The sequence below is a fragment of the Glycine max genome, chromosome 19 (genome assembly GCF_000004515.6).
Source record: "Glycine max cultivar Williams 82 chromosome 19, Glycine_max_v4.0, whole genome shotgun sequence".
NCBI classification, from domain to species: Eukaryota; Viridiplantae; Streptophyta; class Magnoliopsida; order Fabales; family Fabaceae; genus Glycine; species Glycine max.
In genome coordinates, this window is record NC_038255.2 from 46500248 (window position 1) to 46514828 (window position 14581).

General features: G+C 31.6%; 1 protein-coding gene and 1 long non-coding RNA gene across 10 annotated transcripts; both read right to left on the bottom strand.

Moving 5' to 3' along the window:
- Window positions 1-953: 953 nt before the first annotated feature.
- Window positions 954-8186, bottom strand: LOC106797512 (uncharacterized). Of its 8 annotated transcripts, none has more exons than XR_005889957.1 (4): window positions 7857-8186; window positions 7528-7630; window positions 3269-3329; window positions 954-2983 (listed from the first exon to the last, which is right to left on the bottom strand). It is a non-coding gene; the product is annotated as an uncharacterized lncRNA (long non-coding RNA). The 8 variants fall into 8 exon arrangements; XR_005889955.1 differs by having other exon boundaries at window positions 3141-3329; XR_005889953.1 differs by having other exon boundaries at window positions 3141-7214.
- Window positions 8187-8996: 810 nt separating this feature from the next.
- On the bottom strand, window positions 8997-12839 carry LOC100781704 (probable E3 ubiquitin-protein ligase BAH1-like). Of its 2 annotated transcripts, none has more exons than XM_041012691.1 (7): window positions 12440-12839; window positions 12142-12334; window positions 11033-11277; window positions 10677-10925; window positions 10447-10584; window positions 9593-9651; window positions 8997-9510 (listed from the first exon to the last, which is right to left on the bottom strand). In XM_041012691.1, the coding sequence occupies exons 2-7, from the start codon at window positions 12314-12316 to the stop codon at window positions 9402-9404; spliced, it is 975 nt and encodes a 324-aa protein (XP_040868625.1). In that variant the 5' UTR covers window positions 12317-12334; window positions 12440-12839; the 3' UTR covers window positions 8997-9401. The 2 variants fall into 2 exon arrangements, with proteins under 2 accessions (XP_040868625.1, XP_006604677.1); XM_006604614.4 differs by having other exon boundaries at window positions 12142-12363; window positions 12440-12834.
- Window positions 12840-14581: the final 1742 nt, after the last annotated feature.

Sequence of the window (14581 nt, forward strand, 5' to 3'; positions counted from 1 at the left end):
TTTACTTTAGTTTTTTTATTTATTTTTTACTTACTTTTAGTTCTTGATCAGTGTAGGTAAGAACGAAAAAATTAGGGACTATAAACAAAAATATAAAAAATTAAAAACTAAAAACATAATTAATCTATGGTCTTTAAGAAAGAGATAGTTAATCTCATTTTTTATTTTGATATATTATATCAATACCATATCTAGTATTTCTATTGCTTATCTTATTTTATTATATAAAAATTGTACAAATATAATTTCTCCATTAAAAAATATTGTAACAGGAAAATGAAGTCTAAAGAGAATCTTTTAATTTTGAACCTAGCTCGCCGAAATCCGAATATTTGTTTTGTACTGTTCCTTTTCACCGTTATCAATGTCTCTCATGGTCATGGACCTTTACGTGACAAATAGAATACCAGATACTCCCCCCATATCACTGGTCACCCATTCCATTGGTCAATGAGCCATTTTCAGTCGCAATAGGAATAGTATTTTACTACTTTAATTGCATGCACCAAATTGCCAAAGAAGTGGATCTTGAGTCTTATCTAACCAAGCCATGTGGGATGAGTATCAATTGGTGACATTGTGATGCAATCTTGTCCTCAAACAGTCCATCTCCTCACAACACACATGCAATAAAATTAAATCATATCCTCATCTTATTATATAGAAGACAAAGGTCTAGGTTTTCGGTTTGAATTGTTATACTAGTAGGAAGATAAAATCCCCAATAGTTCAGACTGAACCATTCTGTGGTTCTAGTTCTTCTCCTTACTATAAGTGAAACCCTAAATAAATATAACTATCGATATTAGAAAAATGTTAGCAAGCATCCTCTTTAAAATGAAAGTAATTGAAGTTTAAATAAATCTTATTAACTTCATGTTTGCTTATGCAGTGCGTCCAATTGAATCTGTGTCCAATAAAAACTACTTGTTACAACTTCTACGTTATTTTGATTAGGAAAAAGGAGATAATTTTTAACAGTAATCCATGTCACATACATCATTCTAAACATACACTAAATAGAAAAAAAAAATACAAGTATTATGTCCATGTAAATATTGTTAAAAATAGAATAAGACGCCCCCAACTCAATGAAGTTCTAGATAAATTTTACCCAATAGTTAAGAATATGTTGTGCTAACAAGTATTGCCAATTCCATATACACAGGTAATACGAGATAATTTATGAAATTTTCCGTAAACTTAAATAACCAAGATTGAACCATTTAAAAATTTAAGGAAAAATTTCACTCTGATTGCCAATTCCATATACACAGGTAATACGAGATGATGATATCACTCTGTTTGATCATCCATCATCATCAAGTAACATGAATTGTGACAAAATTGAATCTAACTTCAGTATCCAGAATCAAATAACCCTGATCAGACTTACCAAACTAGTAGTGGTGATGCATCCAGCTCCTTGTTAGAGTGGCTTTGTTGTGCCTCTGCATACATCTTTATACTTAATGTTGTTTATGATTCCATCTTTGCAAAAGGATGTGGGAGAGAGAATACATAAATTAGGCTCTTCATCGTGAGGGATAGGGGAGAACATATTAATAAACGTGGGTGGAAATTGGGAAAGCGAGAAAAAACATTAATATTGCATCAAGGGTAGTTAGGCATAGGTCCCAACATAATTGCATTCTGAACTCATCTTTTGCATTTAAGCTATTGTTTAATTTTCTTGTTATCTTTTTTCTTTTGCCCTTTTACCCTCAAATTTCACACTTACAATTTTTTTCCTCTTCCACTTCTTCTATTGTTTACAAATTGAGTATTTACCAACGCAAGTACAAACAAAGTTTTTGTGAACTCGACACTCGGTCTTCAGTTTAATCTTTATTACTTGTGATAAAATTGATACATTTGTCAATCTGTTAACACTTGTCATTACATATCAATCCCTAAAGGGATTCTTTGAAGTATTTTGCAATGTAATGTAAGGGAGTTGTGTTGCATGCATTCATGTGAAATCATAATATATATTTTCTAGAAAGGAAAAAAAAAATCAGTAGCTTGTCATTACATAGCAGTCCCTAGAGGGATTCTTTGAAGTATTTTGCACTGTAATGCAAGGGAGTTGTATTGCATGCATTTAAGCAAAAAAGGATATGTATGCTGATGTTGAGATCCCACATTGACTAGAGATATGACCAATGTAGTCCCTATAAGACTTGAACACGTCTCACCTTACAAACTGATTTTGTGGGGTTGAGTTAGGCTTTAAGCCCAAATTCTAAGAGTTGAATCAGTAATAAATGTTTACATCCAGGTTTAACATTAAACCCTGTATAGGATTTTTTATTCCTAATGAACAAACTTGCTAGGCATATTCAGGATGAAGTGTCTTGGTGGATTTTTTTGCTAATGACATTTTTTATAATTCGGGTGGGTGCTGGAGTTGGAGTTGGAGTTAGAGGGAAATGCTTTGAAAACCAAGGGATTTCGATTGAGTTCATCAAACAAAGTTTATTGATTTTATGAACCCAGCAAAGGAGAGTGAATGATGCATAAAAATTGGAGATGAATACCAAAAATTGAAAGCCAAAAACACTATAAAGGAAATCCTAAAAGATGGAGGGATAGTTAAGGATGTCAAACATCATATCCAAGAAGGATAAATGAAGAAGAGAAGTGTCTCAGGTATTTAATCAATTTATTCTATTGTTGGTAGTTGATAGAATTTACCAAATATTTTTCCCTTTGTATTTTAATTATACTAACCTGACCTCTTGCAAAGCACACAGAAGGGGGAAAATTATAAGTGAAATTAATTAATAGATAAAGGGAAAGGAATAAAACAAACCATGCAGCACTCTTCCTAGCACGTGATGCAGTCTTCACAATGTCTCCATTGGCAAGAACCACCTGGAATACAAATAGTACAATAAATACAGCATCACATCAATGCATTAGAGACCGAAAATTGGGATTAACCTTGAGACTGATGACATTATCACGCATAGTGCCATACCTGCAAATTATTAAGGGGAACCATTATGCTCAGTATGATGGAACATTTTCACAGCTTTTTTTTAAACAGGTTTTTATAAGATCGGGATATTTCAAGTGATAGAATTACATCAACATCAAGTTTAGTAGTCTTAAGTAATAAGCCTCAAGTAAAATACCTTCAAATCAAATATTTGACCTTATAAGGAGACGGTTTGGCTCTCACCAAGATGAAACATTTAAACCAGAATGTATCAATGTTTGCCAGCAACAAATGAAAATATACATATATCAGAAGAGTGACTACCTCACAGCTGGCGAACCAGAGCAACATGTAGCACACATGCCTCCAATGCTACCACCAGGACCTGCTTGTAACAAGTATAAATTTAACTTAAAATCAGTGCATTCTTCCAGAATTTTAAGCCTCTTTTAACCTTCAACTATCAGATATACTCCCAGGTCATATCCAACTAACTTGGATCAAGTGGAAAAAATAGGCCATAAGGTTCCAAATACTCGTTAAGCTCCATCCATCCAATGCCAGGCTCAACAACAACATCCATGCCATTAACATGTAATGCTTTCACTCTCTATAGATTGCACTAGTATACAATGTAAGTATAACAGCTACAGTAAAGTTCACTTTTTTATGTCCAATCTGTACCATTATGCACACATGATCTGTATTCTGTATTCTGCATGTGTAAATACATCTGAGCAAGTGCCTTGTCTACATAATGGTATATGCACATATAAACAAGATTACTCTAATGATACGGCTATAATCATCATTCATCAAGAAATGTACAGTAGCTGGTTCTAAAACATATTTCTGTACTACAACTTCAATTCCAGAAAATAGTAAGAAATCTGTGCAACAGAATGACTTTAAAATTTTGTAATCCTAATGATGATACTAAAAGTATTTTCATAATTTGCAGTAACAATTAAACAATAATGCATTGCTTAATGTATTCATAGAAAAGCCACTAGCATACTACAATGGTAATATTCAATGCATGTTACTGTTTAGCACAGCAATACAATTATCATTCCATGGGTTACAAGTATAAATCCTAACTTTTAAGTAAAAGGAGGCATCAAAAGACAGCATTTGAAAACATGTAACAATAAAGATTGTCATGAACCAAAAATCCCAAAAGTTTAAGCCATTAGGTGAAGACACATAGATGGTTTTACGTTGCATCTCTAACAAAGATTATGACAAAGCAAGGAGAAGATATTTAGGCCACAAAGAGAGAAGTCTTATCAACTCTGTAAGCTCTCAACTCTGCCTTAACATAAGCAAATTAAGAATACATCACACAGATCAATTCAATACAAGCCCTAAAATTTATTTCAAAAAGGAAAAAATACATGTGTGTAAAATTGCTTCCTGATTAGCAGACTGGAGGCAACTCCACAGGCCGGTATGAAAATGCACTTCCCAGAAGGAAACGTGTCATCTTTGGGTTTTCGTTTTTATATGTTCTTCCCTTAAGGACAATGGTAGAGTAAGTGCTTACAGTTTAGCATCAGAAACATGCTCCATTCCAACAAATGACATCTTATTTGTTCACAGGAGGGGTAGAATTTTGAATGAAGGTTGAGAATGAAAAAGGAAGAATAAGATTTCTAACAGAAACACAATAAGGATCAAAAGGGGAACACAAAAATGGAAAACTATGGATTCAACACCCATTCCAAGCCAACAAAGGCATCTTAAACTTCTACAAGTCTACTGTGCTTGATTTTATTCTCAAACATATCAAATTTTGAGTTCAGCAGCCCTTGAGCAGACATGAGACCAAATAGGCCTTACATGAGTTTCACCACATTCCATTTGAATGAAATATATATTTCATAATCATAATATACTGGAAACAATTATATGCATATATTATACTATCGTAATAGAACATGTAAATACTTTCATTAATGACATGTCAATGCAAACCCCTCCATGAGGGGATACGGTGTGACCCTTAATTGATGTAGCTCCGCCATATGGTACAATAGGAACCTATTACAATTTTTAAAAAAATAAAGCATAAATAAAAAGTAAAATGCAGCCACAAGTTTCACATGAACACAATCATCATTTATTATTAAGTATTAACATTATTGGTCAAAAAGACACTCTAATAACATGCCAAATAACTGCTTGATTTAAAATTTAATTAGTTAGGTAAGGATCACGGTGTAGATTTTTGGGTTTTATAATCTAAGTTCAAATAATGTCTAACTGAATATTAAAAGAAGAGCTCAACACTATTAGAAGAAACAAGAAAATTTTGGGGGGCAGGGGAATGAAATAGGTTTATGTTACTTTTTCATCAGGAGATTCAGGACTATAGTAGCATAACATAATTGACACGGTTCAAGATATTAGGATGAGGTTTAATCCATTTGCAGATGATTTAGTAGAAGCTAACCAAAAGAAAATGATGAATGTACTCAATGTAGTACAAACATTGTGCAAGTTAATACTCAAAGGCCAGCTACAGCTAAATCAGAAGGACCATCTTGATGAATAGTTGGATGGCTAAAAACAAGGAATTATAAATTTGATTGTGATTGGCTAAACCAGTTCCTATGACACCCATTATGCTTTAGAAAAATTGCCGGGCTATCACAATAGATATATGGTTGCAACAAAGATATAGAAGACAAATTGATAATTGAAAAAACAATGAAAGGGAAAAAAATATGTATTTGATGAAGGAAGACAGCCTTGTTTGAGGATAGACAAAGAAAACAGATGGACATTTTTTTTAAGGATGAAAAGAGATATAAATTCCAAATGCAAAACAATTCAAGTATGAAAGGGACAGCAGAAATAAAGATTTTTTTTTCAAAGGGAGAAAAATCAACAAAAAAAAAGTGATGAAAAATGCAGGGCCAAAAGAGATATATGAAGAATATAGATTTGGTCTGATCCAAATGGCTTTATAATAAAATGTTAAGGTAAAACAATCAGCTAGAACATGCTAAACAATGGTTGTTGAGTTAGAAGAACTGAAGCCTTATGACTGTTACATAATTTGACAATCTTAGAGACCTCCTCTTTAGATCTGCAAATAAGAGTACAAAGCAAGAAAATAAATACATGGGGATGCTCTAACTTCTGCCATGAGAATGTATCCACAATATTTTAAAAACCTCTCCTACTCTCCCATGTTTGTTCATGTCCATTCGAGATACTCTAAAAAAAATATGAGAAGTCATTTTGATATATTGTATAGTCTAAAATGATAGGCAAGGTATACATATGCATATTTTGAAATCAACAATATGACACATCAGAAAGTCATATATTTCACATAAGCACTTTCGACCCAGCATGATTAAGAGTTTGGATATTCCAAGGCACATAACAGATGTCATGGAATGGAATCTCTTCTCAATAAAATGAGATATTAGACATAATAGCATTTGGGAGCAAAAGCACTAAGCATAAGTAAATACGAATATACGATTCTGCAGGATTCAGAGATCGGAAATGAACCAATTTACTGATCTGCAGATATACAGATTGACCAATGTCATGTAGAAAATTATTTTAAAAAAGAAATCAACCACATTATATCAGACTTGTCTGTTTTCAAACAGTATTCAGGTCAAATATAGAGGGGAAAAAATACTTTTTATTAGAAATAAATACCACGAGCAAAAATTGTTAGGATCACGGCAACATTCTACTAGAGCATATGATATATCAAAGTGGTATTCAGAATAAAGGTATCTAACAAAATATCACCAGGTTCAATTGCTCTGATGTCCACCAAATCTCCATAACCATTCTGCTACTATATTCAAATAATTGTCACGATATTACAACTCCACTTGAGAAACACAAGTAACACATTTTCAACATAGCTCAGCAGCAAGTATTTTCAATAGTTCTGTTTTGAAAATTATAACGGAATGAGAGAACAACATATAATTGAAGTCTTTCAAATCTATATTATTTGGAAAAACACTGCAGTAGAAACTTCCAAGTTCTTTCTCAATGCAAGTACCAAATTGTGATGAAGTTAAAATTTAAAAGGATAACACAAGATCACTGCAGTTGTAGAAAAGAAACTATGATCAGATGAATAAGTAAACATATATTTCAGACAAGCTTCAGCTCAGAGCATGTCTCATGTTGGATAAACAATCACATCTGGGATATTGACAGCCTTGTGAAAGCTGTTTTGTGGTTTTCCATGGATATATCTTTCATCATAATCAAGAGATATGTTATCCTGTAGGAATGAAGTATTAAAAAAATTCAGGTTGACAATCACAAAGTTGAAGGCCCAATACAATTGCTCATTCAGTATGATGCCATTCTTATCATAATAATAAAAGTATTCATGAACACCAACAACCCGCCAATGAATAAGACTGGCCTACCTTCCAAAAACACATACCAAATTAGATTATAACTAATCAGCTTGACAAGAAATAGCAAGAACCAAAAGGAATTTTCAAATATAATTGATGAACAAATTAGGACCAGCCCAAGCATTTGAAAGTCTTTGTTTCCTCTATTCAGATAAGCCAAGAGTTTTGTACCTGACAGACGATTTTCAACTCCTGAAGAAGCTCCCGCGGAAATTCTTTCTGTGATCCCTTAACAACGTATTGCGTGCTGCCTTTGTTCCTAACACCCAAACCTCTAACATCCATTGCAAGAAATTGCATGTCAGTCATCAAACAATTACTTATTTATTGATTTGAGACCATTCATAGTTCAAGTGAAACATTAAGCTTCGTGCAATAACTAATAAACCTAATTGTTCTGAAATATACAAGGAAGTATCTAATCTGAATAGGCGTAAGCATGCTTACAATTACAAGTTCCTAACTTGCAACAAAACACGAGACTAAGCATGAAAGAGGACCTGTGGGTGTCGCAGAAGGAAGAATTGAAGTGACGTTGAAGAGCGAGTGATCTAGCAGTACAAGTACTTGGGCGAAGAACCAGGAAGAGAAATTTGACATGTTGATGCTGCTTTTGCTTAAGACTACTACTACTGATATCGGATAACAAACAGTCAAGTGTTCAGAGCAAACAAAACCAAGAACCTGATTCAGTACTTCAGAATCACCTTTTACGAACCTCTTCTTTTCACTTTGAGACTAAAATATCTCTCAAAAGTTCATTTTTAATTCGTATTGATTTTTTCATCTATGTAGGATTATAATGTGCGGATCTAAAAATTATCTTAAAAGGTCCCGTCACATGCACGGGATCTAGTTTAAATAAATGTTATTTAAGTTAAAAATATGCTTACAAGTTTGCCAAGTTTTTATGTAACAAGAATAATTTAAGAAAAGTAGTATTGTACGAAGAACAACGTTCATAGTATGAAATAATAATCTCCATTTAAGAAATTCAAATATGTGAAAATATTTTAAAAACTGATTAACTTTCCTATTTTACTGTTCCTTTGTTTTAAATTAAAAATAAATGAAAATTTTAATTTTTTTAATTGTAATGTACGGATAGAATATATGTTTTAATTTTAATATACTTTTATAATAAGATTTCATTGGAACTTCCATTGGATATGTGAATAAATTAATGTGAGATTTTTTTAACTTAACCAGGTATGTTTGGTTATTATAAAAATTCTTAATGTATGTATGTATATATATATATATATATATATGAATTTTTTTTCATTCTTAAAATTCATTAAGACCGTGGTGTAAGTAATTGATGTGAGATTTTTCTAACTTAACCAGGAATGTTTGGTTATTATAAAAATTCTTAATGTGTATATATATATATATATATATATATATATATATATATATATATATATATATATATGAGTTTTTTTTCATTCTTAAAATTCATTAAGACCGTGGTGGAAGCAACAAAAAAACATGGAGTGCAATTATGCAAATAAGTTTGAGGTTAGGAATTGTGATGAAGGTAAATATTAGAAATTGAGAGTGATTAATATTAGTTGTATTATAATTACATAAAATTTGGTTTTTGAATTATAATTTCAATTCTAAAGGACTTGTAGATGTCATAATTAAAGTTCTAAGGTTCAATTTAATTTCTAAACAAACTTAACAAATCCATACATTGATAAACTCTAAGAAATGTTCACATAAAATTTAACGTTTAAATATAACAACATTTATTTGATAACTTCCTTTGACATAAAAAATAATATGACTAGACTATCACCGGCTCTGCCTTAAAATTTTGAAAAAGTGACGGTTGAGGATGCCACTTTCCAAAGTGCTCGTTTTTATTTGCTATTTTCCTCTTCATGCTAAGGTCTTAAGAACTAATTAAATCCTACCTCACTTACAACAGTTCAGTCAAGGCCAAAGGACAAACTCAAAATCATGTTATGCTTTTCCTGGGGTTTCTATTTGTTAACAACACTACTACTCGGATGATTCGATGGCCAAAGTATAAAAGCCTACATCAATCCAATTGAATATGTGGACTGTAAATTCCAGTAGTCATTGGATTGCTTCAACTTATCACCCCGTTCACCAGCTAGCCTCTCTTTCCAGTAGTCTTTGCACCTGCGAAATCATGAAAGTTAATGTGATGGCATTGGTTCACATAAGAATAAGAAATATAACGCTATCATGTACCATGTAATACCTTCTTTTCACAAGCAGATCAAGTTCTAACATATGCACGGCCTTAGAATAAACTCCAACCTGGATGAAGAAATGGAGCATTGTTAATGCAAAAGCAAGTTTTTATAATTCAATTTTTAAAATACAAACACAAATCAGAATATACTTTAAAGCTCCAAGGAATAGGATAAATGATATAATCATTATACTTTAGTCATAAGGCAGACATTTTGTGCATAAGGGAAAAATGGAAATATTTAATGTTTTGAGAAGACAACGACTAGAATTTGCTGGATTAATGTTTTCAAGATAGGCTCTAACACCTCTACTCATCATACAGAGATATACTTCAGAAAACCAGATAGTTAGGAGTTTGCAAACCAATTAATGATAGTGATTTAGATAGTGAAAATAAGGTCCATAAGGAAGAAAGGCCAGTCAACTACCTTCACCAAACCCACCCCTACTGAGATGCATACTAGCATCATTTACTTCTACCTTATTTTAGGAAAAAATATGTTTTTAGCCTGTATACTTTGCAAAATTCTTAGTTTTATTCTTTGTATTTCACCATCGAACATTTTGGTCCCTTGAACTTTTTAAAAATGGGTGTTCTTAGTACCTCAGGACAGACATTGTGTAACACCATTTCGATGAGGCTAAAAACACTGATTTTTAGAAGTTTAGGGACCAAAATGTTCGATGGTGAAATAAAAAAACTAAAACCAAGAATTTTACAAAGTATAGGGACTAAAAACATATTTTCCCCTTATTATTATACCAATAATTTTTGTTTCCAGCTTAATTGTTTAGCAAGAGCAGTGCTAGGAGTTTTTTTTTTCTCCAATATATCAGTGCAGAGCACAAAACACATACCTCTCTGCATATAGGACACTTTGACTCAGGACTTGCAGCTTTAAGGCCTTGAAAAATCATCACAGAGGCAGCTGAGCAAGCACATGACTTGCAGAAGATATGACCACAACTCAAAGCATATGGGTTGAAAACAAAATCCTATCATATCAAAATGCAAGCATTTATAAGAGATACTGATATATAAAATATCTTTTCCTTTTTTCAAGTGCAGTGTACAGTTGGGAACTTACCAGGCAAATTGCACAAGTAAGATCATGCTCGAGATTAATAGAATCGGGAAGAACCAATGTCATTACAGCTTTAGTTATGTTTAGCTCACATGAAAAGCGACCATAGACTCCATCAAGGTCACAACTATCCAGTCCACTAGAATTCAGATAAAAAGCACCCAACTCAATTAGCCAAGGTGAGTGCAAAATTTCAATGTGTTCGGCATGCATCCTAGATTTGAAATTCTCTCCATTCACAGAGCTGTGTACCTGAAGTAGAACAGAAAAGGATGGAATGAACCCAAAAACACTAAATCAGAGAAGTATAAATGAAAGGGGGGTCACATTAAGTGCCAATTGTCTCAGCTGATGCATACTTTATCATATTTCTTAAGTATTTTCCTCATTGCAATAGCATTCATTGCAATGTACTCAATTAGAATCCTCCCTTCTTGGGTAAGGGCTTGCCTATCATCTTTAAAGCACTGGCGCAAACGCAATACATATCTCTGCATTCCTGTTGCAATATGAAGATGAAGGAGATTCTTAACTCTTGAACTAAAGTATCCTACTACATCTGATGCTTCCTTCATCAACTCAGAGAAGAACTGTTGATCACACACTACAAGTGGAAAACAAAAACACATTATTAGACTGCATAATGTAATACACTTGGGTTAAATTACAAGACACATCATAATGTTTAATAAGTACTATTTTGCTTATAACATGCTTTGAATCTAATTGCAGGTAAGATAAGTTCTGATCAATTGCAAATAATATTCAAAGATAGCAAAGCATAAGGGAAAACAGGTGTTACAAAACTCTGACACTAGAGGAGACTTAAGAGTAAAATCATATTCACTGAATAATGCTAATCTCAGTTAACATAAGCTCTAAGCAAACTATTTCACTCAAAAGATTAGAAAAACAAGAGAACCGTATAAATATAATGAAAGTTACTTGCAACCTTCTAATCACCATTCACAGCATTAACCCTCTCCCCCAAATAACCTCTTGCTTGTTATTGGACCTTCAAGAAACACCCACTTCCTTCTTTCTTTTCAAAAACAAAAATCAACAAATGAACTTTCTGCAATCTACATCATTAATAATTGCGTGTTTGGTTTTGTGATGATTCAAGGAAACCACGGTATCCCAACATGTTTTTTCCACCACGACAGAGAATAACTTAAAAGGCACCATGGTTTTCTCAACGTGATCCACCCACATTCCCAAACATGCACCATAACCCCTTACTCTTACTTTTGATTACTTAACCTAATGGTCTAAGACATTAGTTCTTCCACAACCCCAACTAGGAGCCAATCCCCGCTTTGGTCCCATGAACACAAGAGCATGCATGTAGGAAAAAAAGGCATAAAAATAAGGACCTCGTGACCTAACACCATGCCAAAATAGTAATTAAAAGAAGATGGTTTCATTTTAATGGTCTCAAATAGAAAGTAAAAAAAAAAAGACTTACATGGGCAAGACTGACAGTGACATAACTGGTCCTTGTTATCAGAAGAAGAGGTATCTTTCTGGCAAGTCTTCAACACTTTCTTTAACCTTATATATTCAACGTGGGCACATTTCTGGTCCACGAGCCACTCCCGTTCCTCCTGCAGATATTCTCTGAATGCAGACCCGAATTTCATTTTGTCCTTTTTTTCTCACTTCCAAATCCCAATCAAAGACAAAGAATCTCCACATAACAATCAATTAATTAATCAATAAGTACAATTAATCGGTGAAATATTGATTAATTTTACACAGCATACCTGGGGAGAAGTGTTTTGATGATGAAAGAAAGAGCGTGAAAGAAGAAAAAAAAAACACGAAGAGGATGATAGAATGAATTATGGTGGTGAGTGACCGAAGAAGGGGGGGTTTTGTTGTTGGTATGGTTAACCTCGACTTTCTCGAGGGATGAGGGTATTATGTTGTTTGTGAGTACGAGAATCAAACACAAGACGAATCTCGTGTCGTTTTCGGAATTGATCGAGAATAAAGCAAACTATCGTTAGTTTGAAGCCACCCAGGACCCGCGCATATTTCGGAATTTGTGTTTTTTTCTTTGCTGGTTCAGCCGAATAAGTGAATAACGTCCTTTTTATTTATTTATAAGAATTAACTTAGAATTCTTTACTCTAAAAAAACGCAGAATATCTTTTATATTAATTATTTTTTTATAAGAAAATGTTTGATTTATGAGACATTCTATTTAGTTTGATAAATAATAAGTGACATTAAAATAAAGATAAATAATAAGTGAAATGCATTAATGTCTTAAGTTTTTTATAGTCTAACTTTTTTTTATTAAGGATGTGAGTTTAGATCATTTGTTTTTTTATTTTATATAAAAACATATTTTCTTTTTTTTTAAGGCAATGAATATATTTTGTAAACTACCTTGATCATATATTTATTAGACAAGGCATTAAAGTACTTCTGAAAGATGACATTAAATAAGGTTGAATTAATAAAAAAGTTACCTATATTTTAAGTTCGGAGGGTTTAAAAAAAAAAAAATTTAAAAAAAGAATGGATATTATTGTGTGTCTATAATCTCGTTTAATTAATAGGATAGTTAAAAAAATTTAATCTTTTATTTCCCAAATATATAAATTAGAATAATTATTTTGAATGAAAATATTATTAGCTATAATTTTTCAATTAAAAAGCATTTTATAATTTTTTTAAAAAAACTAAAACAATTCGGACTATATAATATTGATTTCTTTCTTCAGAGTGCGTGACATTTACAACTGCTTTTGCATTATCTCAAATATAAAATGTTTATTGGATTCACTGCTGCAGTGTCAGCGTCAACCCTTCCCTTTTTGGACTTCAGAATGAATTAATTATTTTGAATCATTCTAAATTAAAACATAAAAAAATTATTAAATGCTTCTCATTCAAGACATTGAATATTTTTTTTATCTTACAAAATATTAAACAATTTTATAGGAAAGTTAGACGAAGGAAATAGAATTATGATTTAATTACTCACTTAATTATTATAACTTATCTTTTTTTGTCTTTATAATTAATAATTAAATTTTTTAATAAATGATTTTTTCAGTTGTTAAAATATATATTTTAATTTCTAAAAGGTCAGTTATTATTTTTTTAACTTGGTTAGTTAAAGAATTTGAGAATTAAAATATATACTTTCTGTATTAAAAAAGTCATTTATAGGTAATTAAACCTAAAATTATATGGTAAAACACACTCACATATAGATACTAGATGATGGAAGTTTAATTGAACATGGAAAAATACGTAACGAATTAAACTTTATCAACTTATAGTTTTTTATTGATTTAATTATTAATTTGATTCTCAAATTATATTAAAAGATTTAATTTAATTCTGAAATTATTTTAAATGAAATCAATTTGATCATTTTCAAGCAGTTGTGGGAGAGGGTGATGGCAATTGTGTCGCACGTGGCACTAGAGGATTTCAAAACCGGTGGGGTGCCCTCAAATTAGTCTCGTATACTCGCTCAAATCTGAAAATTTTTAAAAATAATAAATAGTGACTGTTTTTAACTGCTATCCGTGAAAAAAAAAAAGTTAGCATTCTTAATCCTAATGCTGTCAGTTTAATTGAAAGGAAATAATTAAATTTATACATTTTTTTAACTTGAGAATCAAATTAAATACTTTTAAAACTTGAAGAGCAAATAAAATCTTTTAAAATAATTTAGGAATTAAATTAATAATTAAACCTTTTTATTAAAAAAATAAAATAATAGTTGCTATAAAACATGTAAGCAAAACTCATAAAAATTAAAAAAATATTTTATATGATTAATTAAACTCAAAAGAAAAAATAGGTTATGCATTAATCTATAAAATGATTTTAAAGTATCATTCAACCACACATTTGTCATCATGAAAATTATTGACTTTTAT

Bases quoted from the DNA above. Each gene is read 5' to 3' on its own strand.
- LOC100781704 (XM_041012691.1), bottom strand. From the start codon at position 12,316: ATGAAATTCGGGTCTGCATTCAGAGAATATCTGCAGGAGGAACGGGAG. The intron at 10,926-11,032 runs GTATGCATCAGC...GTTCTACTTCAG, and splicing joins TACTTAAGAAATATGATAAA to GTACACAGCTCTGTGAATGG. The intron at 9,511-9,592 runs GTATTACATGGT...ATGATTTCGCAG, and splicing joins GATCTGCTTGTGAAAAGAAG to GTGCAAAGACTACTGGAAAG.